The sequence below is a fragment of the Anser anser genome, assembly GCF_964211835.1.
Source record: "Anser anser genome assembly, chromosome: 4".
Lineage (NCBI taxonomy): Eukaryota > Metazoa > Chordata > Aves > Anseriformes > Anatidae > Anser > Anser anser.
In genome coordinates, this window is record NC_139724.1 from 62,732,141 (window position 1) to 62,757,517 (window position 25,377).

General features: G+C 41.3%; 1 protein-coding gene across 14 annotated transcripts in view; it reads left to right on the forward strand.

Annotated features, from left to right (window-relative positions):
* LDB2 (LIM domain binding 2) overlaps positions 1-25,377 on the forward strand; it is a 218,019-nt gene that overhangs the window by 148,166 nt on the left and 44,476 nt on the right. For all 14 annotated transcript variants that reach the window (XM_083832981.1, XM_083832984.1, XM_083832987.1 and 11 more), the window contains 3 exons: positions 16,707-16,879; positions 21,848-21,970; positions 23,573-23,656. In XM_083832981.1, the coding sequence (XP_083689107.1) occupies positions 16,707-16,879; positions 21,848-21,970; positions 23,573-23,656 (380 nt within the window). The remainder of the gene's footprint in view (positions 1-16,706; positions 16,880-21,847; positions 21,971-23,572; positions 23,657-25,377) is intronic.

Here is a 25,377-nt window from a genome sequence, read left to right on the forward strand (position 1 = left end):
AGGCGTTTGCTATTAGGTGTTTGCTATTGTTAAAAGTGACAGCTACATCCCCCTTCTTAGGCAAGTCTTTTAAAAATAAGTGTGATTTACATGTGATTTGCATATTTTAATTCATGATTTGCATATGTTAATTCACAATGCATCACGGTGACAAATCGTGTTGCATGGAGGCAGCCTAAATTGTAATGAGCTCTAGGAAAGTTTGTCTGTTCAAATGCAGGGCCCGCTCTGTATCTCAGCAAAGGCTCAACCGCTGTTGACTCGTCTTCCCAGTAGTCCTGAGGGGAGTTTCTGTATGGAATAATTGAAAAGCACAAGTAAATAAACACAACTTTCTGTTTTCAAAATATATTCTGCAGCTCTGGAAGAGAACCATCCCATGTGATCACGACACTGATCTGAAAGTTCTGAAACTCTGTACTAGATCACATAGGGATTTGCTCTGAAAATGAGCCTGTGTTTCCAAAACTTTTTCAGGTAATACGATCTTACTTCACCAACAAAACCATATATGAAGTAAATTTTGTAACCGCTGTGGAGGAGTCAGGAAGCAGGACCGCAGTGTGGAGAGAACCAGGTGGCACAGCGCCTTGTAGCTTGGGCTGCCATGCCATGGCAGGCAGCAACGCTACAACATGATGCTTGTTTCTGCAGATTGTTAGGGTTTTTTTTCTAAGGACCATCAGTGGGATGCTCAAAAATATGCATTGGAAGAAACATCCAAGTTTTTGCTCAAAAAAGTGTTGGATAGGAAAAGATGCAGTAGGGAATAACTCCTTTCATGATATTTAGGGTGGTGAATATTGCAACAGATGACCCCTACTGGAATAATGTTCAGCAGGGAACCCACTGTGATCTGTCTGCTCTGCAGCAGACACACTGGCATCAGTTTATGTGTTTTCTGGATCCCTATGTTTCAAACAGGAGCAGGTTCATATTACTACTGTCAGTGATGCACTGAGAAAAAATAAAAAAGGCAAAAAGAGAACACGTAATTTTCCATTACGGTGACACGTCTGTGGTATCAGTAGTATGAATCATCCATCTTGCAGTGGTGTGCTCCAGTGGTTAGCAGATGTGCAAGTGGCCGGTGACTCTTTCCTTCAACATAGCTGATGTTGCTGGCAGTCCAGTTTTTATTTGAAATTTCAGCAAAATCCCTGCTCAGTATCACCCTTAATAAAGACAGGGCAGCAATTCCTGGTAAATCGAGGAGAATGATTTGTAGATGGATAAGCAGTTGGAAGAATCCCTCATAATTGTCATCTCACTATGCCCACTAAGAAACATCCATTGGCAGTCATCAAAAGCTAACTCCTCTTGGGACTAGGTTGCAAAGTTGGCAGGGAGCACTGCAATGTGCCTGAGATACACCAACCCAGCACACCACAGGCAGGATGGGGAGGTGGAATAAGTGTAGGAGTTGACTATTCCACATCAGTCTGCTAGTTATATAAAGGGTTTGTGCTTCAGATGAAATCCTATAGAATATGGCAAACCATTGTTAGTTTCTGGGATCTCTGGAGAGACAAAAAGGAAACACAATGTAGATATTGTCTTTTTTTTTTTTTTTTTGGTTATACTGGAGTGTAAATATAAAAGTTTCTCTGAAAAAAAAGTGAAAATTTCTTTTGGTTTCTGATCACATTTGGGTTAAAATTTGCTCTTATAAAGCAAACGCCACTTTTTTTGACACTGTTAAGAATGTCATTCTTCAAGTGTAACTTGTAGCTCCGATGCAGTAAACAAAAATGTTGTTTTGTTAGTAGTACCATTTGCTCTCAAAGCTTAGCACAGTTGCAAGAAAACCTGTGTTCTGAAATTCAACCATTCCCATCATCTTTCTTGAGATTCTGCGGTTTGGGGTGTACTTATCACTACCCAGAACATACGGCGCACTGATAATTTAACAAATAAACAAGTGGCAAACACGAATTCTTCAATGGGAAGGCTTTGGGTGACTTCCATGTGAGTGACTTCCATGGGAGTCCCCATTTGGAGGACAGGGAATAGAGCAGACAGCTTATGAAATGGGAGAGCAAAATGTGAATGGGATGACATACAAGTGATGAAACCCAGGAAATAAAGCAGGTGGAAATAACAGAGGAGGAGCAAAAGTTCAGCTCCCCTCGGCAGCATCCCCACGCAGAGCGAAGGCTTCCTGTGAAGTTGCCTCTTTTGGGGGAGCAGCCAGCCATCTGCCTCGGAAGTGGTGGATTTTTTAGGAGAAGCTAAGGGTGAGAAATGTCCCTCGGAGCCCCTGTTTGTGACTACACTGCACACCACCTCGCTGGGACAGCTCTGGGGAGTCAAGCTGACGCAGCTTTGCCGGTACAGCGTGGGTACGGCTGGCAGCTCCTGTTCCACCCCAGAAGGATATCGTTGGGAGTGTGTATGCACAGAGGGTTAGCTGAAGAAATTCAGGATCACTTTGATAAATGTTGATCCCACTTGGAGCGAGCACGTTGTACAGGCACGAAGAACATGCTCTAACAGAGGGTGGCTGTTTTCTCCTTCCAGCCACGTAGGTCCCCAAGTGCTGGTATTCCTGCTGCATCTGCAGCAACAGGCGAGACTCGGCTGCATGATGTGGCAAAGCCAAAGCCCTCGATGAATCCTTCTGCAGCGATGTGACCTGAGTTGTATTATATCGTGACACGGGTTGTATTATATTGCACAGTCAGCAGGGGCATTTACTGGCTACCAAGCCCAGGGAAGAAGAGTCTTCAGTATCACACTGGTTACTGTGAATTGTTTTCTACATTAGCATGCATGCTTTCAGATATTTAATGAGTTAGTGATAGGTTCCAAGCTATAGCTCAGACCATCAAAGTTAATTTCACTCTTTTTCAATGGCAAGCAATAACCATCCATTTTTAAGAACCCTTTGCCTCTGAGCTTCTCAAAAAGGCAGGAAACAGCAAGAATTTCAGGCTCAAAAACCTGAGAGAATTAACTCTCTTATCTGATTTTTAGCACTTCCTAACTCTAACCAGATGTGAGGTATGCAAGAATAACCTTTTAATTTATATTTCTAGCTGTGCTGATTTTACGAATAGGAAGACAGGAGGGATGTGGATAAAGTATTGTATAAAATACAAGAGTGCTGATCCAAAAAAATTTGAAATGTCATGTTCAGTCCAGGGTTTGTGCAGAGGTCTGGGAACAGCTCTTATTTGTCTAAATTGCTTTCCTTATGCCTCACTGTGGGCAGTTTTTCCTCCTTTTTTTTTTTTTTTTTTTTTTTTTTTTTAGAAAAATGACATTTTAGGTTTGAATTAATCCACAATTTTACTGAAAAAAATTTTGCAGGAATCTGTCTGTACTAGGGATCCAGTTGAGCAGGGAGGAGTGCCAGAGGAGCCTCCTGTCCTGCGCCAGTGCAGTACTCCTTCTCCGCCCTCACCTCCTCGGTTGCTGATACAACTTCACAGCAATAGAGATAATTTTCCTCTGGGTTTCTTACCATTACGCAAACAAAATTCCCACTGGTGAAGTGGAGATCCACGAGGGACCAGGATTTGTCCTTGAATAACATCTGAAATAAGATCAGAATTAGCAGTGGGGAAAATAAGTTTAAAATGTTCGCGTAGGAGTGTAGTGAAGGGAGACTGGCTTTAGCCAGGGGTATTTTTCTATGGTTATAGTAAAAAAACAGCTCAATAAGTGTTACTTTCTATTACTCTTTTGTGTAATGGTTGCCCACAACATAAAAATTTTTGACTGCCATTTTCTGCAGTTTATCCCCCTCCTTTTTTATTTGTCATCTAAAAAAAGTACGAATTAGTTCCTTCCAAGCTTACTATTACATGGTGTTAAGCTTTGTAAACAAATAAGTCAGCGAACTGTTCACTGCAGTAATTAGCACACACATTTGTTTTCAGATCCTTAGTTAAGTTTGAATGCTGCTGTTAAAAAAAAATAAAATAAAAAAATCTTAGCTGTGAAATGTGAACAAATGATTTGAAAGCCAGGGAAGTAGTTCAAATTTGTGCATGTACAGCACCATTTTTTCATTCTTACATTGCAAGGTGAAGCATCTCATTTATTTATTTATTTTATTCAGAGAGTCCTGTTTGACCGTAACAAATGTGAAAATTATCAAATTTGATCATTTTTCCCACTTTTGGTGATCTCTGTGCTTTTTCAAAGTTCCGTAGTTTTTGAAAAAATATATTTAACTAGTCCAAGGAGTATTTTGAATCAGATGGCTATATTCATGCCAAGATACCAGAACACTGAGTTATCAGTTGGGATTGATATCATCAGGGATGCTTATTGACAGCGTTGCACCGCGCCCCGATGGACATAACCTATTGCAGGAAAATAAACGTTTTTCTAAATCTTTGGAGAAGAATTTCCCACCTTGAGTTTCTCCAGTTCCGTAAGAAAATATGTTGAAGAGAAATTCTGGGATATGTTTCCAGCCTGGGATCGTAAAGTTTGTATAGCTTTTTCTGTAATTAAAACAGGAGTTGTTAAGCTGATGCTTAGCACATGGGGATCCCTGCGATCTCGTTGTACAAGGGTATTAAGAGCCGTGACTTCCACGCGTAACTGAATGCAACCATCACCTTGGTCACTTTCCACCTTCTCATTTTTGGAAGCGGGTCTGTTGGACCAGGGCAAGCATCACGTCCCACCTGTCCTCTTTTATTGTTGCTGTTTCTTCTTAGGTTTTTCGTTTGGCTGCTGTCGGGCACAGATGTTGTTCCAGGCAGACGTTTGGGCTGCTCCTGCTTGGTGGCTGTGTTTTGTGGTCAGGAAGTCCCCGAAGCTGTCCTTAGAGTGGCGTTTCAGCTTTGTCCCAGTGACTGCACCTTACATGCAGCGGTTCCAGAAATCATAGTCAGTCGTTGTAACAACAATAAATCGAGAAGATTGTGCAGTGACTCTGTGAAATGTGGAAAAATGTGTCGTACAGCTGAAATGGCAGAAAACATAGGAAGAGGTTATTTCGGCTTCAGCACAGATTTGTTATAGCACTTAATACAGATGTTGCCTTTTCCAAGTTAAGAGCATTCTGCATTACTTACTGCATAAAATTTTATTAAAAATTACGTATAACGTGTGCTCTAAGTGAGGCTTATAAACCTGTTACATTGCTTGCCCTTTTCTGAAAGTGGTTATTTATTATTTGACATTATTTTGTCAGACATCTGATTTGTATAGCTGAACACAGGGCACTAGCCTTCTTTTTGAGGATAATAAACAATCTACACTTTTAAAACCAACAAAACACTTTTAAATGGTAGAATATTTTCCTAATTATTGTGTCTAGCGTGTTGAATACCTTTTTGCTTTCTCTGCAGTTAGCTTCCATTAGCTTGAAAGAGAAAGAGAAAAAGAGTGGGAAAGCAAGCTTTGCTGCAGAAAAAAAAGAAATCAAAGCTAACCACCGACGGCTTTTTGAGAAAGAGTGTTCTGGTTGTTATAAAACATGTATATAACCGACAACTGATATTATCCACTGGTGAGATATTGTTCATACGTCTGCAGCATAAAATTACCCAAAAAATCATGCTGGTTATCAATCCACATGTGCTCAATGCAGTTTCAGGGTTTTGAGAATGCCTCGTGTATCTTTTATCGTATCACCGTAACCCCTCACCTCCCACCAGTTCTCCAGACACACTCCCCACTACGCTGTGGCCCCTTTGATGCGCATATAAACACGTTTCACCTCCAATATTTTTAACCTGAATGAGGGCCATGCTGTGACGCTCGACTGACGGTGCTTAAGCCCGAAGTCCTGCGTTCAGGAGAGGGACAATTGTTCTCCTCCACCTCGCCTTCAGCCTTGCCATGAAAAGGTCTTCCAGCACGGAGGAGGTCAGCTCTGCCTATATGCAAAGGTCTGTGTGAGCCCGTCTTGCCCACACACCGAGCTGACCAGAAGCCATGTGGCCATTCACGTCTGGCTCCAAGCCCAAAATAATATATCCTGCCTCTTCCCAGAGTTCGCTTGCATGGACGCAGTGCCATGCTGTGCAGACACGTAGCTTTTGGGTTACTTGCAGTGCAGGCAGAGTAAGTTGGCATCTGCCTACCATATGTTTAATAGGCACATTCATGGCTGTGTTTACTCTGTACTAACCACGGTGAAGGGGTAGCTTTAACTACCTTTAAACTAGCTGTCTGAATTACTGCTAGTAGCTTTCTCTCAGGAAAAAGGGGCTTGCAGAGAGATGCAAAATGCATCCAGGAAAGAGTAAATCCTGCCTGAGCTGAGCTGTGCTTGTCCTTAGGCTTCTGCTCAGGAAAGTCAGCACTGGGCATGGGCCTAGTGGTGTGAGATGCTCGGCTGGCACCCGCAACCTGGACTGAAATCAAAACCACTATTTAGCAGTGTTGCAGCTCAAGAAAGGTGTATGTCGCTGCTGATTTCACCTGGATGTAAATCAGGAGCTTTAGAAGTAAAAAAGCTACAGTGTGCTGGCTCATTCACTCACAACTCTTAATGTTTCTAAAGGTTTAAGGGTCCTATACATTATTCAGATCAGTACTTTGTCAGTTGTTTATTCTTCCCTTATGCAAGCTGTAAATGTTTCATACTATTTTTAGAGCACATATAAGACTTTTTTTTCTTGCTGCTTCAGCTTGCCATCTCAGCATGGTTCAGAGGAGACACTGGAGATCAGGAATGGTGGAATTACATTTGTAGGCAGCTGCCTACAGCTTTGCACCAGTATACGTAGCACAACAGGTTTTTTACATACTTTCATAGTAATAACTTGAGTACTTATACAGTTTTTGGTGAAAGATCCCCAGTTTAATGGCCAAAATCTTTGAAGATTTTGGGGTAGTTCCAGGGACTTGCTTAATTTTCATGGAATTATTTGGGTTCAGATCCACGAAAGATTGAGCAGATGTATGCACTGGTCAGTTAACCTACAACCAGCATGAACATGCCACAGACAGACACCCATTTTCTGCATCAACTAGTCATTGATGCTGAGCTTTAGGCTCTGCCCTGGATTAGCTTGGGTACCTGTGTGACAGGATTGTGGCAATATGTGAGGGTATGGCCAATATCATTTTATCTTAATGTCATTCTGCTTGTGTTTTTACATAACTTGTTGTTTAATGCCATGTTTAGTATTCTGCTAGGTCAGATGAAGTCAGGGGCCAGGGGTGTGCTTGATTTAATACAACTGGATGGTTTGCCTGCTTTTTGTCTGTTCCTTTTGGTGTCCTGTCATTTGAATTTTATGTTTTTGCCTTTACTTCTTCAGATGACTTCTCTGGGTATCATTTTCTGTGTTGTGTTGGTCCTTTATGCTGGTACAGATTGCATTTGTTCATCTAAAATGCCTGTCCTGCACAATTTCCATCATTTTTACGGTCTTACATTTTGTCATTTTCTGCTTGAGTTTGGTTGTGGTTTGTTATGTTTTGACAGTGGTTTGTCATACAGCTGTGAATAACCTCTTTGGCTTGCCTTTAAAACTTTTTTCTTTGCAGTTGTTGAACAAAGTTAACTGAAATACTCTTTCTTCTAACAGAATGATCAGCACAGGCTGTATTCTGCAACCAGGCAAACCATTTGTTCTGGTTTTATTAGCATTCAAAGTGCAGATTTTTTATGCAAATATAAATATCTTCTTCACTGAAATATTGGTGTATAGGTCTTTGCTGGGGAATGATGATTTTGATTTATAAGATGTGGAAGTTTTCTAGTTAAATCTACAACTTTCTCATCCACGGTATGTCTTTTGCCTGTGAAAAAAGAACATGGGTAACCCCCACAAATCATTTCCCCCCCAGCCTAAGAAATCTGCTTAAACTGTGGCTGCCATTAGAAATTCTGAATTTTTCCATGTGGGGTAAGGGTGTGGCTGCTCTGTGCTACTAGAAACATAGCTCAGGTTTATACCTTAAACCTAGTTTAAGCAACAAACTATCTGAGCTCCGAGTTTTCATTTTATGATCAGTTAGTATAAAGGAGAATGTTGTTGACTCCCTGGGTTATTAGAATCAATGGATGCAGAGCAAAAACTTAAAGCCTGAAGCTGGTGCGGGGCCGATACTCTGCTGTTCGTGCTGGAGTTTGAGGTGCTGGTTCTGATACACCAACATTTCACGGTCAGTCCGCTCAACAGACACTGGCTTTCTGTGTGTCCTGTCACCGCTCTTGCAGTCAGCCTCGACACTCAAGCTGGAGACCCCAGTTTAAGGTGGCCATGAGCTGGCAACGGGGCCCTGTGGCAAAGAAGCCACCAGCCTCCAGGGCTGCATTAAGAATGGGACCAGCAGGCTGAGGGAGGTGATCCTTCCCGGTACTGAGGAGATGTGTCTGCAGTAGGATAGCCAGCTCCTCGTGGGTGTACTGCAGGGAGCCCAGCTAAGGGCCCTGACTGCACTCAGAGGCTTGGAGCATCTACCACACAAGGAGAGGCTGTGAGAGCTGGCACTATGTAGCCTGGAGAAGAGAGATCTCATTGACGTGTATGAGTATATGATGGGGGCGAGTCAAGAAGAGTCAAGAGCCAGAATCTTCTCTGTGTCGCCCGGTGAAACACCATTCTTATGTTGAATTATATCTCAACGTAAGAAAAAGCATTTTCCTCAAAGGGTGATCAAACACTGGCACAGGTTGCCCAGAGGGGGTGTGGAGGCTCCATCCTTGAAGATGTTCAAAACCCGACTGGACGCAGTCCTGGGCAACCCCCTGTAGGTGACCCTGGTCCAAGTGGAGGGGTTAGACCAGATGGTCCCCAGAGATGCCCTTCAGGCACTGCCATGGGCTGCGGTCCTCTGAAAGGGATCTTGGGCTCCTTGTCATTTGCTCTCCATATCCCCTGGTCCCCCAGTTTCTTACTATGAGCCTGAAACACTCGGCATCTGAAGGTTCTGAAACTTATAGTATGCTGTTCTTTAAAGACTTTAGTAGAGTGCTAGTATAATAAGGAAAAGGTTGGGAGGAAATTTTATTATAATAGGTAAGCTAATTGAATTCCTTAATGGAAAACTAAGCTGGTGGAGTGTTGCTGTGTTGAGACATATAGAGCTTTTTATAGTTGTTTTCTGGCTATTTACGCCAAAATGAATTATAGTAAAATATTGTCTCTCTTCAGAGAGATGGATTTAAGACTGAGTTGCAGATTATGTGTCTACGAGAATAAGGGTCATAAGGTGGGGAGAGTTAAGCTGAGGTCTCATTGGCATGAAGTTTCTGTTACCTGTTCTTGACTCAAGCGTGTTTTAGAGGATTGAAGTGCTAGTTACAGAGTTCTGAGAAAAGAAAATACACTGTCAACTGAATCAAAATTATACAGGCAAATCCTCACCAGGGTAAAATGTTGTTAGAAAATACTTATTGGAAGAAAAAGTAGAGTCAAACCTAACACAATGCTTGAATTACACAGAATGGAAGAAACTGTAGGAGAAGAAATAGACGTACAATTTTATGTTTTACTATTTTTGGTTAAAACTTTTAACTGTAGGTGATACTATTGATGTAACAATAAATAAGGTAGTGCAGATATAATGGATCAGAAAACATCCTAACTTGGGGTTTGGGTGTGGAAAGGATTCAAGCCCCTCAGTCACACCACTGACTCCATGTTCCACATCCCTCTTTTCAGTTTTGTTAAAAAATTGAGAAAAAAAAAAGGTAAAATGGTCAGAAACCTTAGATTTCCCCAATTTCCACAGAGTGCTAAGTATATCAATAAAGATAAATACAAAATTGTATGAACGTGGGAGGAATGTTTTAACAGCTAATTTTACTTCTCAAAACCCTGTACTTTATTAGCAATGTGGAGGTAGTACTTGGAAACTGTCCTCCAAACATCATGGAGATTAAAAACTATAGCATCTGTAGGTTATGCAGATATTTTCTGAATGTTTAAATGCAATGTAATGCATTTCTATTAGTAGTAGTAGTAATATACTACTACTTATAGTATAGTGTATTATTACTGCTATTGTTGTAATAAATTTTAAATCAGACATTTAATTTTTATTTAATACTTTATTTGTATAAATAGTTAGAATTTTCCTATAAGATAAATACAAGTTAATCATACATTGTAATGGTTATTCTATAACTAGTTTAAATGATGGGAGCCTAGTTTTACCCACTAGATAGGGAGTAAAAAGGACAGGTCTGTGTGCCAAATTCTGCCTTGGATGCATGTGGGTGGTTTAATCAACATGGCCCACACATCTCCAAAACAGAATTTGGACTTTAATTAGACTGTCTTTTCACTGCCTTTCATGCCATACCGTCAAATCTGACAGTAGCTTTTCCTGGGAATTGACAGAATCTTTTTGTTTGTGTTCGAGTCCGCTCACCAGATAAGGTCTCAGAAACGTGGATGGGTGTTCACGTGAGCAGCCTGCTCTGTTTGCAGAGTGCCCACAGCTGGAGCCCATTGTCTGCCCAGCTTCAGTCCTCTCCCTTGCCCTGCTGCCCAGCTTTAGCAGAGCTGCTGCACAAAGCCTGGAGAAGTTGAGGATCCCTCCTCCCTCTGCATCCCAGCCAGGTGAACCCAGCCTGGGAGGGAACACACCTGATGTGATATTTCGCTGAGGGGACTGAAAAAATCAGGCAAATAAAAGCAAAAGAATGACAGTAATGACATCACCGTGTAACTCCATCATGTTTTGCTCTCTATGCACTCATTTATTTTGGTTACGAAAGCATACATAAATGAATATGCCAGGCTCTGGTCCACACAGATGTCAATTAGCCATGCCCAGAGATGTCAATTAACAATTAGCAGAAAGCTCAGGCTTTCTTCTGCAGTGCTCAGGGAGGTTCATTTGCTATCAATGAGAAGTCATCTCCAGACTTCCCTAGTCCCTCGATCTGGCTGAAGGAAAGTTGGTCTTAGCTTCTCCATGTCATTACTGAGATCTGACTGCGATAACCTCTCAAGCGAGAGACTTTCATGGTGTGCCTAGAGCTGTACAGGACAGCTCTACATGCTGGGTTGGGAGCCAAAAAAACCTGCAGTCCCACCCAGCGTTGTTCCTCAAGCCCATCTATAACGCATTGATGAGATAATCAGCTGCAGTCTGCACCACAGCTTCCAGACAGGGCTGATTTAACCTACAGGCTGTGTATTTTTTTCATTCTGCTGCTGATCCTCCAGAACCTTTAAAGGCTTTTCATATTTTATGTTTTTACTTTTGTGTCTGCTTTATTACTTATTTTATATCATAGCTCTAATTGAAGACATAGGACTTGACAGGATTCGGAGCTGCAAAAAAGAGTCTGGAAGCAATCAAAACAGTATTTTTATTTTAGTGATTAACACTTCTATTGTTTAACTTCTATACCAATTTGGCAGTTCTCTCACACGCTGTGTATGTGTTTGCTAAACCTGAGTCTCTGCTGCTGAGAGCTTCTACTGTAAAGGCAACCCTTGACAAGTTCAGTGAGCAAGGAGGGGGCTGCCATCAAGCCCTGCTTCGGCAACAGAGGCCGTGAACCTTCGTTCTGCAGAGAGGGCACTGAGATTTTGACAGCCTATCTTTGGGACACAAAGGGAGGAAGTGTTCTTCTGTTCCTAGCCCACAAATAATACCCGTTTCCTGTGAGCTAGAAAAACACGTTTACTTTATATTTCATTTGAATCTTCCTTGGGGGGGGGGGGGGGGGAGAAAAAAAAAAACACAACACAAAATTACAACAAAACAGTACCACCACCACCACATGGTGTGTGGTGGTACCACAATTATATTACAGAATATTTTTTTAACCGACTTTCCCCTCTGGTTGGTCTGAGGCTTGCAAACCCCCTGAAATTCACGGGCTACCATCATTCCCACCTAGAGATCTTTGGACTTTTTGGCTCGATTTGGGACAGATGGAAAAACAATTTTAAACGTATTCCTGAGAGATTAAAGTATTTTACACTCAGGCAAACATTTTTAAAAGGGGATATAAATGAAAGGACAGTGTGAAAATAATGGCCGGTAGGATCGGCGTGACAGAGGCGCACCCCACTCGTTACCTTTGCGTGCTGAAGCCAAAAAGCAGGAGCATGACGTAAGTGTCTCCCGCCCTGAGAGGCAGGCCTGGGGCCGTTTAATATTTCAGATAGTTTCATTCTTTCCTTTAGAATTCCCCCCGGAATGATACTTCAGAAATGATATATGATGTAACTGGTACTGAACTATAAAGCTTCTTGCCTGTGCTCATAGGTTGGATTAGTTGATTTCTGGACCGCTCGTATCCAGGGGAGTGTCACACGTCCAGCCATCATATTTCAATTCTAAAATTGCATTTAGGTCTCTGATTCACTGGAAAGGTAAACAAAATCACAAGCCTACAGGCTGTTATACCAGCAAACAGGCTAAAGGTACGTCATTCCAGCAGGTGACATTATATTTTGTGCAAAACAGTCACTTCAGACACACCTTTCTTACAGACACCGTCACATAAATAACTATTACCTGTTGCTAAATCCAGCTGCTCTTTGTCAGTTTGCTTTGCTGTCTGGGGATTTGCTAGCACAAATGAAGCAAACGTTAAGGGGCAGTGCCTGCTTCTCTGGGGAAATAGTACATCCTCGCATCCTCAGCTAGAGATGAAGGATGCTGCTCAGGACAAAATGATAATTTAAAGCAACATTCCAGTGATCTGAAATTAATGCCTGAATTCTGAGGGCAGGTGAATTTTCCTTGCAGTTTATAGTATATCCAGTTTCTCACAGTGCAGGGCACCGTGTTTCACACCATAAAGAGGACTTTTCTGGGTAATGTCACTGTAAGATCCTGCTAGTATTTTTCTAGATGCAGGTAGGAACCTATGCCTGCTTTCCTAACCCCGAGTGTTGGGCACACAGTCTCAGCATCTGCAGTCATGGCTATTCTAATCTCTTCTTGCAGGCAGATGATATAGCATCTATTATTAATACTGTTTGATAAGCCCTATTAAAAGAACTTATTTCTAGTTACTTACAATTTTGCCAAACTTAAACCAATAAGAGTGAAATTTTATAATTTTTTTTTTTTTATTTTTGCTTGTAGATAGTTCTTATTTAAGCAAAAGAGGATTTCTTTCTCTGAAAAATGGAAAAACAAATATTTTGTCCATGCTAAAAAATTCTTGCATTTTTTTTTTATTTTTTTATTTTTTAATGCCCAAGAATCCATATGATGCTCTGGGGAGGGTTTTTCACCTTTGTGGTAGGGGGTTGCCTTTTGTCCTCTCCATGGAAATCGGATTGAATTTAGCAAATGTATATATCTTTGGGGGAAAAACGCCATTCTGAAGCACTCCATGCTACATGGACTCCTGGACTTTTCCACTGCAAATCCTGTTTCCAGAGCCTGCAGGGAAGGCTCAGCCAGTGCTGCACATGAGAGCAGGAAGCCCTTCCTTCTCCTGAGCCCCCAGCGGATGCACCGGGGTCCGGTGGCCTGAGAAGGAAGCAACTTGACCTGGATGTAGAGGAGAGAAGAGGGAAGAGGAGGAAGGAAAAGAGGCTAAATCAGAGCAAGAAGTCTGATGACACTAAGGTGGGCTAGGGGAGCGAAAGAGTAACTGGGAGGTGAGAGGGAAAAAGTAAAAAAAGTAAAAGTAAAAGTAGAAGTTGGATAGGAGACCAGGCTGGAAGGAGATCCTGTCACAGGGATGTGACCATCCATGAGGATGCAGGCAGAAAGCCTTGCTATAGGCAGGCAAGAATTCCCCTGAGAATCTGGAAGAAAAAGCTGCCTGGCAGCCAAACCCTGCGGCAGGTGTTCCCCTAGCTCCTGGCACCCGGGAAAGGCAGCTCCAAGTCTGCCCATCCTCAAGCCGCTGCTGCAGGCAGTCGCTCTGGGAACAAAGGGCTGTGCAGGGGATCTGAGGTGTCCGTGTGGTGCTCCTTTAGGGGGGAGTAAGAAATGTGTGGTGTGGCAGGAGCTCCTCTCTGAGCAGCCCTGGCGGGAGGGCCCGGGGAAATGTCCACAAGTATCAAGTTGTCCCATAGTCCTGCCTTCCCATTGCTCTGAGTCCTCCTAGGAAAGAACCTTCAGCTGACTTTTCTGTCCTGCAGAAGATACACGGTGTTGCTACAAACCTGTGGAAATGCACAGGGGCAGACACAGGAGGAGTGTGCACATCCACGGCTGGGGACATCCACCTCCTGCGGGATGGGAAGGAGAAAGGCCATCTGCTGCATTCCCCTTCCTGCGCCCAAGGAGGGAGGGTGTGCACACAGCAGAGCTGGGGGTGCTTGAGTGTTCACATACAGTTATGTTTTGGAGGAGAAAAAAAACAAGGAAAGCCTTTTGCACTTAAAATGCAGAAAGTTTGTAACCATCCTAGGTTTTATAAGAGCTTGTTCCAGAGCCCTTTGTTGTTCTTGGAAATGTATTCTCCTGCACAAATACGCTTTGTTACCGCTGTAGAGAGTTTCATGTTTATACTAGAAAAGAAATGATCTTTTTAAGCCATTGAGTGCTTCAGGAAGAGAAACCAAGCCTTGAACCTGCTTCGGTCTTCCGTAGCAAGGCGGCACGGTGAGCCGAGAACAGGTCTGCTTGTTAGTAGGGTTTCCATGAATGTTTCTCCTGGAGGTGAATATTAGCTGTAATTGTTTATGCTAGACATTCACATCAGCAATTTTCACTTTTACAGACAGACAGAGTCTGCGTGTGCATCTGCAGTTGAAAATCAGGTTCCATGGGGCATATCCTTGTGTGCACCTCCTCATCCTTTCAGTCCCCCGCTTTGTTATTCACAGTAGCATATCCCTGTGGCAAGTACAGATAATGCTTACTGGGAAAAGTAATAAGAATAAGGTATTTAATGTATTTCTAGCCTTCCTTAATATGTTGTAGCTGCAGACACGAGGCAGAAAGCAGCACCGTATGACCGTGCTACTTTGGGAATGGTCTGTAAACTGCAGTTAAAATAGTTTCAAGATATTTATGCAGTGCCTAAGTCACGTGAACAGAGGTTTATCACAATCAGTAGGAATGCTGGATTTTCATATCACACGTTCACTGCTTAGGATGATTAGCAGGAAATTTAATTTGCACTAATTAGCCTTAGGGGAGCAAGAAATTAACTTGATGGGTAAATTTCACATTTTACTATATGCCATACCAACATGGAAAAATTTGAGTTAAATCTTGAGATGAGTCGTACTCTGATACACTGGACTTCAGTTTCTCTAAATTAAGTTAAAAGACTGTAGAAAATTAATATATGCACGGTGAGTGGGTGGGATTTTTAGGAGCTTGAGTTGTAGAATAGTTGTTCAAAGTATTCATTGAATTGTCAGCCACATCCAGAGAGTGCAGTATATTTTTATACATAAAATGATGTTAATATCTAATATTACAGCAAAAGCTTTAACAAGTCCTAATTTTCTATATTTGTATATTTTCATTATATAATGTGCATTATGACTGCACAGGCGATATTCCACATTGTAATGCATAGAGCAGAAACAGTTTTCACAGAACTACTTCTGTGAAAACGCCATAGTTTTTAATTTACAACACCCACTTGCAAATACATTTTTAGGGTCAGGCGCCTTTGTTCGTATGCTGGCAAAATTCCTCTGAAAATAAGTTTTTTAGAAATTACTCTAAAAAGTATACAGCAAATGAGAGAGGCATGAGTCACCGCGTAGTCCTAGTGGGTAAATAAGAATTAGGAACTAATAAACTCTAATTTTGCCTGTTGATGGTGACTTTTCTATCTCATTGTTCCAGAACACTTGGTTTAGATCTCTCGGTTTTTCCCTCTGTAGAATTAAGGTAATTTTTTATATCCACCACTCAGAATTACTGTAGATTGATTAATGCATGCAAAGCAGTGACTCATTTGGTATGGAAGTATCAGTATATTATAAACTAAAGTGTTCTGTCTTACAAGCTTGTGGTTGCATCCAAATTTATCTGTAAAGAAGGAGGTAGAAAACATCAGTTGCGTATGAGATAATCGCCTTTGATGTCAGTGCTTCTGCTAGTCTGTGCATCTGAAATATATGCCGAAGCTCACTATTACTATTACTTACTTGTAGAATTCGGTACCTTGAGCCCATCCTCTTGGGTTTAAGCAGTAGACGTAAACTAGCTCAGGTGTCTGCTCAGACCTTCTAGCCTGTGACACAAATACTTTCAGTCTAAACAAAAATCTCAGATAGACTTGTGGGTAGTCATATATTGTATAACGTACTGTATTGCGTTCTCGGCTCTTTCTTCAGTCTCCATGGCTCTGATTTCTCAGCAGTAGCCTTCCTATTCAATTGACAGTGTGTATGTGTGTGTGGCTATATATAAACAGACATGCGCGCACACACACACACACACATTAAGTCCTCTCTATATGAATGTGCTTTGCTTTTTTGGGTGTATGAATGTGTTTCTGTAAATGCTCACCACTTGTATTTGTACATTTATGAGTAATATCCAACTTTCAGCCGTAATTGACACCATGTGGCTCGCTGTATTATAATTACTTTGGGACAAAAAACTTGCAGATGGTTTCAAGAGTGACTCTAACTCACCATCAGCGTAAAAAGATTAAATAAGATGAGCCCACTCCCTCTGAATAGAGTAAGTCGTTTTCATTGATTTCAATGGGAGCAGACGCAACTTCATTTCTACAGCAGACAGAGAACATGTATTATATTCCTTAAATGAAAGTTTGATTTCATTGCACTTAAAATTATTCATGTTCTGTTAGCAAATGGTTTGAGATTTTATAACCTAGAGCATTTGCTGAATTCTGCTTTGTATTTTCCTCACAGCAATTGGAAGGACCCTCATTCCTCGTTATTTTAGCACTGTCTTTGAAGGAGGTGTAACAGACCTGTATTACATTCTCAAGCACTCAAAAGAGTCATACCACAACTCATCCATCACAGTGGACTGTGATCAATGCACCATGGTCACTCAGCATGGAAAACCCATGTTTACCAAGGTAACAGGGAAGACTCAATAAAGCATGTTGTTGGTTTTTATTTTTTTTTCTTTTTCTTTTTTTCTTCAGTGTATATGAGAGTGAAAAATATTGGCTGTTGCATTTTTCTGGTAGACTGACATTATTTCTAATACTGAAAACCCTTGAAGCCCTTTAATTACTGTTTTCTGTATTCATTATGTGACTGGAAAATTCTGTGGGCATCTTCTCCAATTCTCCCAGAAAGACTGCAAGAGAAACACAGAATGCCAGGTTTCCAGAACTACCAGATATACATGAATTAAATTCTGCCTGCCCAGCTCCTTTTCTCTTGGCTTGATTTTAAAGCAACAATGAGATTTTACATTGCTGATACCTACCATTTTGGATGGTATGCTTTACACTTGATACTTACCCAGTCCAAGAACTGTAAATCTCTAGGAAAATAGTGATTTAATACAGTAGGATGCTGGTCCAAAGGGCAGTGTAGTCAATGGAAGGACTCAATTGATTTAAGCATGCTCTGCATCAGCTAGTTGGTACATATTCAATATTTGTAACTGGTAGTGAATTATCTTCATGCATTGGCCACTTCAATCCTGTAATTAAACTGAGTGCCATATATTTATGAAAACAGTACCAAAAAGGTGGAAAATGCAAATCCAGACAAAAAAAATAACTAAAAAACTAAAAAATCAGTAAAGTGGTTTTGAAAATAGAAAGGTATACTTCCATAATTTAACAGAAATTGTTTATTTTATATTGTGTACCTGTTCATCTCCATGAGTGTCAACCTTTGCATGAAGAAAAGCACAGAAGGAGGAGGTGCATCAGGAGGAGATAATCCATCCATGTTGCCCTCGGCATGCAGGAGTGGGAACGTTTCAGAGTCTAACAAGACACTATTGACCAGGGCCTGCATGGCAATGTAGTTTTAGCATGTATGTGAGTCCTTTGTAGTGGCTTCCCTGACATTTCTGTGCCTCTTGGTGTGGGGCTGAAAGAAGAGGGAGAGGAAGTCGCTCGTGTGCAGAGCGCAGGTGAGCTGGGAGGTGTGCATTTTACGGCGTATTTGTTCCAGCTGTTCCACTCCAGCCCCCTGTGACTTGCACAGACAGATACAAACACAGAGAGAGCAATGAGGAGAGACCAGATATTCCTAGGTGGCACCTTTTTGTCACCTCGCTGCTCAAGAAGAGTTGTCCGTGGCTGCCATGGGTAGAGAATGTGGAGGGGGTGTATGGTAGTTGCTTCTTTGCAGAGCTCCCCAAAAGGATTTCTCCACCATTTCCTAAGCTTTGTGTTAGCGCTAACACAATATCAAATAAGATAGAATAGCAGCAGGGATCGGTCTGGGTACAGCGTGGGGAAGGGGAGCCTGGTCATGTCCCGAAGTGCTGGTCCTACAGGGAGCAATGAGGCTCCCCTGGGCACCATGGCCCCGGCAGCACCCCTGGGCATCCCTTGGAGGGCTCTACTGGGGATGCTGATATAACCTCTGCATCCCACTAGAGAAGTTCACACAGGGGGCTCTCATTTGGATTCTGGGAGGAAAATTTTTTTTTAATGGCCATATGTTAAAACATGACTGGGTAAGTAAGAGCAAATTTGAAATAAAAGGCAGTAGTTGGCAGAATAAGGGAGAGAAAAAAAAATCACTCAGAAATAAGTTACAGCTGAGTATTGTCTCAGCTGTGTGTGTGTAACTTCTAGCAGAGACAGCGAGGACACAGATCTTGCACCCAAAGGTAGGTGCTTAACTCCCACAGCATTGCTGGTAGAAGCAGACCTCCCATAACACGCAGCACTCCAGCTGAATGCATAGCTCCTCATATCATATCTGAATTTGACCCAGTCACGGTGTTTTATTGATGCAAAAATGCAAACCAGCCATTCTTGTTAATAGCTGTCTCAATTTCACAAACAACTTGTAAGCTACAAATTCATTAACTTCTAATATAATGGGCTAAAATAGTTCTCATCACGTATTGAAGCAGAAATCCACAGCTGCATTTTATTCATTTCGACATTTTCCCAGTTAGAGCAACTCACTGCTTACTGCAGCATTGGATGAATATATAAAATGGCATTTCCAATTTTTTTCAAACAAATATGGCTGGAACATGCCTACCAGTGAGAACATGAACAGTTCAGCTTGTCTTTAGAGGGTGGCTGCTCCATGTAAAGTGAGGCACACATTTAAAAATTGATTTTATTATGAAATAAATAAATACTATAAAAAAATACAATTCAATGGCATGAATTAAAGTGGAGAAAAAGAGACCAAAGCTGTAACTACTGTGTTCATTTACCTGGTAGATGTTTCTTTTCTTTCTTTCTCCAGGTAAAGGAAAGCATTAGGGGTGTTTCTAATGCTCTGTTTACCAACACTCCAACTTTGTGTGTAGCCAAATTGTTTTTCTGCAGTTTGTGATTTTTATATTTCCTGATAGACTCGCAAAGGCGAGCTTTACCTTCACCACAGGAGCAAGGAGCACCCACTGGTAGGACAAGTCTTCTCCTGTGACCACCAGTGGGTCCATTGGCTTGATTTATAAGCGTGGCACTTAAAAACTCACGGTGATTTTGCTCCTTACTAGCAATCTTAGGCATTTCCCAGATTCGTTGAAGTGTTAGATTTCTTTCCAAGCAAAGAGTCGGGGTTGAGAAATGGTTATTAACAAAAGGGGGAAGAGTTTTAGGTGCATTGTACCAGGACAGCGAGAATCTGAGCAATAAGGAACAGGACTTAAGTTATTTCTCATCGGTGCAAGCAGCTGAATTTCCTACAATTAATAAGTGCAGCGAAGGGGTTAAAAAGCTATTGGTTAGTTTGAGAAATGTTCTTTTTTAGTTTTTTCCTGGCCTAGTCTAGAGCAACCACGTGATATACTGAATGCCTGCCAGCCTCTTTCTTGTTGATCCTCCGGAGACCATCTGTGCTGGGGGCATTGATTAGAGTGTGTCTGCTGGGATTACATCTTTTCTGTTGCCATGCCAACTAATCAGCTGATTTTGGTTACCACAGAAACAAAATGTCAGAGCTCACAGTACGGTAACATGAATTCAGCACAACAGAAAATGTTTTCTTAATTGGAGACCCTTTTGATTTTTGGGATTCTATGTAAAAGGCAGCATTAAAAAAAAAAAAAAGGGAAAGAAAAAAAAAAAGAGGCCCATTTAGAATAAGAACTGCACCAATTTTGTTGATTAAAAGCAATGCTTAAAAATCTGCTCTACGTAAGGAAATTAAATTCCTTTATAAGATGTATAAATTTTTACCACTGTGATATGAGGTATGTGTTTCAGTTTTTCTATTAAAATTTGTTAATGCCATTGCATAAAAGAGATCTGTTAGGAGCTGAGGGCTTCTGAGCATAACAGAAGAAACATTTGAGAAGCCACAGGTATTATTAACAAAAATTTTCAACCTTAAGTATTTTCATATTAAATGGTCAATAATCAGGAACTTTGGCCTCAGCACAGTAACATTAATACAATAAAATGTTTTTCTTCTTGTATGAATTCTTCTGCGCATACATGTGTATCCCTGTGTAATTTCATATCATGGTGCAAGTGATGTGAAAATCAAAATCAGGGTCAAATGACAAAATAAGTCACATTAAGAATTTCAAGGCATCACTGAGGTATGCTGAAAGGGACAGAGGAGAACCTGTTGCAAGATTCTTCTTCACAGCTCTACAGTAATTTGTCTGTATAGTTTGCCTGTTAAAATTACCTATGTGTTTTTGGAGAAACAACCATGAGGAAAAATCATGATGACGTTAAGTGAACTGTTAACCAGAAAAGCCACACATTGCTGAAGTGGGAACTAGTCAAATCTGAGCTGGGGCTTGTAAAAAGGCTCAGCAGGCTCAACCAAATCTACGATGGCTAATTGTTCAATCAAATATTGGTTGTATTAAAATTAAAGTTGGAAGAACCATTTATTTTAAAAGCAATTACACCCTATGTCCACAATATCTCTATACCCTGCACTTGCAAGTTTACTTTGAACAAGTTTTAAGTTGAAGCATCCAATTAAAAAAAAAAAAAATCAGCTACAGAGATAGCTAAATTTTGGATCAGGCAGCATTTATGTATTCCAGGGTACCCCTAGTCAGGCATGTATTTTGCACCCACTTTTAAAGATGGCCACAGCCATAGCATTTTTTTTCAAATTAAAGTTGTGGACAGTGGCACCAGTAATTTATTTTATTGATCATTTCCAGGTAGTACCCCTGTGCTGCCTCCCACACTTTCTCTCCTTCCTTAGACAAGCCCCCTCTCAACACTGGATGAGCCGCTGTCCATGGATGCAGCTCCACTGTGCATGACTGCATCCTCTGGTTGTTCATTGCTACCCCATCCCTGTCTAGCTTTCTTTGCAAGGGTGGCATTAATAAAAGTAGATAAGAAATGGAAGAAAAAAAAAAGGGGGGGGGGTGAAGCCTGGAAAAGACAAAAATACTTGGAAACGTTAAAAAAAAGAAAAAAGAAGAAAACATCAGGAGCCACCGCAGCCATTCAAGGCACTCAACTAGAGAGGAAAGGAAGGTTTATGTGCCAGTCACCGTGAGGCAAGATCGGTGTAAGAAAAGTTGGGAATGGTGGGGTCAGCAACTTGACATTGAGTGTGCGCAGTTGGACCACGGTCACCTCCACAGTGAGGTTGAGTCATTAATTAGCAGTCATGAACCGAGAGGGAAAGAGAATTGACGCAATAAATAAGATTTAGTGAGCACAATACTCTATGTTTGTAAGATGCTATAAAATCTATAGTATTACAAGTTACTGTCTCTGCAGTAAGGCCAATGAAGTCATTTTCCAACATTAGCTTTTTCTCCCCAGAAGAAAAACAATTAGTCCAGCAGAGATGAACTGCTGATGATACTGCTCTGATATTTTTGAATGTTATTTGTTCAATGATACAATACCATTGAAAACAAAATTCCTGGGAATTTATTTCATGCATTTTATGTATTCTAGGTATGCACTGAAGGACGTCTTATCTTGGAGTTTACTTTTGATGATCTTATGAGAATAAAAACATGGCACTTTACTATTAGACAGTACAGAGAATTAGTCCCACGCAGCATTCTAGCCATGCATGTAAGTAATCCTTTTTTCATTTGACCTAATGCAAAGAGCTGAGATTAGGTTTACGAAGAATTCCAGCAAATTTCACACCCAAGGCAATTAACTGTAAATATTTTGTTTTGCCTGCAACTACGTCCATTTACAAGTTCTTTCATCACTCCCTCCTTTCTCAACACTATATTGTTGCCACTGTTGCTGTGTTTTCATTTTGGTTTAGCACAGTTTTCCTTTTAGCCCCATTTGGTGGTCTGTACGGTTTGGGCCCAAAATCTGTTATTATTGAAATTAACTGCACTAACGTCAGTGAATTTTCATCACTGTAGATACAAATTATGTTTAGTCTTCAAATGAAGCTAACTAATTTTGCTTTTGCAAGCAACAGAAAATAAATAAATACCATACATTTACTCAGAATCCTTCAGAATCATAATCCGGGTCTTCTTTTTTCATATTTCACGGATGTTTTCTTTTGCAATTGGATGAAAACACACACAATGGAACATTAAAATGTTAAATATTCTATAGGTTGAAGTCAAAATATTGTAAGGTAAATCACTGGGGAGAAACAAAGGACAGAATATTATTGCTACTTTCAGTGCTGCATTGTAGAAGCATTCAGATTAGTAGCGCTCCATATCCAAAATTAATTGCAGGGCTATGGATTTATAGAGGGTAAAAATACAGCCCCAAAAGCCCTTATTTTGACATCAAGGTACTTAGATAGCCAAAGATAAAGATATATTTTCAAAGAGGAGTTTTAAATAACGTAAGTGGCTCAGACTTTTTTTGAAAATGCTGTTACAGACTTGAAGAAAATACACTTGGAAATTTTCCCCTACATTTCTATCTTTTTTTTTTTTTTAAAAAGAGGGCTGATCTTGTGAACTCTTCAATACTATCCCATTAAATGAGGATAGCTGTAAGCAATGTTTTATATTTAGGGGAGTTGGAATTCAAAGAGACTAAGGGACTAGAGCCGGGTTAGCCAGTGACCAGCAGGTATTAATTTTAGTAATGAGATTGATCTCATTTTAAAGAGGAGGCTGGTCTCACAGGTAAAACTCCCGACTAGGGTCAGAGAAGGATTGTACTCATGTTTTTCCTGTTTCATCTGAGGAAAAATAACCTTGACCAGAAGGGTTCTTCAGCCTGTCCTTAATGCCCCTCATGTGATTAGATCTGCTGAAGGTGCCTTGATGAGTTCTCTCTGCTTCGGTTTCTCATCCACAAAAAGAAAGCAATGGCTTCTTTACTCCTGCCTTTATCTGCTTAGTCTCTTGGTCTTCCAGTCAGCACATGGAAGGCTTGGTCTACTGTGATCCTTCAGGGACTTCTTTAGTGGGGCTCTGCTTATTTGCACCCCATGCGTGACCCGCCTTCCTAGGGCTATTTCTTGAATGGGCAGGGATATTGGAAAACAGTCTTTCTGCTCCCATTTTGTAAGGTTTTGCTTTTTCCTGTACAAACAGAACACTGTAGCTTATGACATAAATTTAGCATCAATAGGAATGGCATATTGCTTCAGAGAACCGTTCCCACATCTCACCAAGCACATAAAGAAAAAACAAATAGATGAAAAGCAAAGTGAAAATTCTCTTTCCCTCTGTTGTTTAGGCACAAGACCCTCAGGTGCTGGAGCAGCTGTCCAAAAACATCACTCGAATGGGTCTGACAAACTTCACCCTCAACTACCTCAGGGTAAGCATACCATAGCTAACGATTATTGCAAGCATTTTTTAAAAGTCACTGTTAGGTTTGAGTTAAGGTAATGAGAGCAGAGCCTGTGTCAGTCAGGTAAGAAATGGACCTAACTCTCAGTGGGGAAGAAGGAGAAACACAGAGACTGCAATAAAGATGTAGCTGCTATTAATGCAGCATTACAAAGGGGAAGAATTTTGTTAGGGAGTTGAAGCAATGTGTGCATAGCTCCCTGTTTTTGATGATCTTCTCAGTTTTGAATAATGGGTTTATTTTTTTGCAAGCAAGAAGTTCCCCACCATTTTTCCTCTCTGTTTCACTGTTCCTGAGAAAATGGCAGCTCATTCTTACTAAGAACTGCCAGTCTTCTCCACCTCTTCGACCTCCCCACCCCCACTGGCAGAGGCAGGGCTGAGCAAAATCTCAGCCCTGTTTGCAGCAGTTCCTCAAAGCAGTCCTCGCTCCTCTTGCTTCTGGGAGCCTGAGCTCCCTCCTCAGCCTTGCATTGAATTGAGTGTGGTTTTTTATGATTAAATAATGCATTTGTTCCTATTGCTTTTTGACCCTTAAAGTGCATTCAAAGTTTGGAAGTTTATTTTTATTTTTGAGAGTATTCCCTGGTGTGGGCTTGCAATGCATACACTGAAATACGGGTTTGTAGAGTTCATATTTCAAGGTTAAAATTCAGTTTTTTCTTATTCCTAGACATACTGTTAATAGATAAAATGGGGCAAATTGCTCAATGATACACCAAGCTAAATTTTCCAAGAATATCTGATTTTATTCCTTCTAATTGTGTGAGTAATTATTCAAGATGCTTCTTCAAGATGACAACAACACTCTAGAGAATGAGATTTTTTTCAGCCTAAGGTGGGGTTGTACCTGACAGTCTTTATTTTAGCTGCACTTCTTTCAGGGCTGTGATCCTTGTAACAGCTTCCCTAAGGATGGAGTCCTACCCCCAGAGTGTTTTGGACTCCAGTGGGGCACACTGTGTAGGACGGAGACATGTGGTGAGATCTCTCTCACCGCATGTCTACAGCTTAGAGACAGCCTGTAGCTGTCCTTCCTCTTCCAGCAAGATAAGCCACTGTTGATAGTTGCTTATGTTGTGTTGGCGTTAAAGATACCATTCAAATCAGCTGCGTTATGCAGAGCGGGTCTGCTGTACTGTAACTGAAGGAAGAATTTGGCATGAAACCTCGGAGGAAGAAGACATTATGTTAGAATTTCCCATGTATAAATTCAGGAGCAGTATGTCTACGTTGTGTGTATTGTATTCTTACAATTAGCTTAGCCCCTGGCCGGGTTTTGGGCGACCATTGTGCTTCGGTAATGTCGATGCACCCACACCGCTGGCGTCTCACAGCTCGGCGTCCTGGGAGCATGTTCTCCAGAAATTCCCTCTGGGGTTTCCTCATAAGTCACAACACGTTTTGCATTATGCCAAACTGGGCAGCAAGCAGCTGTCTTTGGTAGACTATTTCCACGTTTTCGTTCCGAGTTTTCCTATCTCACAAGGCATTGCCCGGCTTTTGAGGTCTTTGATTCCCTTAGCACGGCCGGACACACTGGTGATCGCTCGGGACGGCCCACGCTGGCCATAATGCTCAGCACACAGCCTCCACAGGGCTCAGAGGTTGAATTTGTGGCATTATCCCTATCGCTGATCCCTTCCGGGTCCTTTGTGGCGTGTTCTGTAGTTGCTGAATGTGACAATG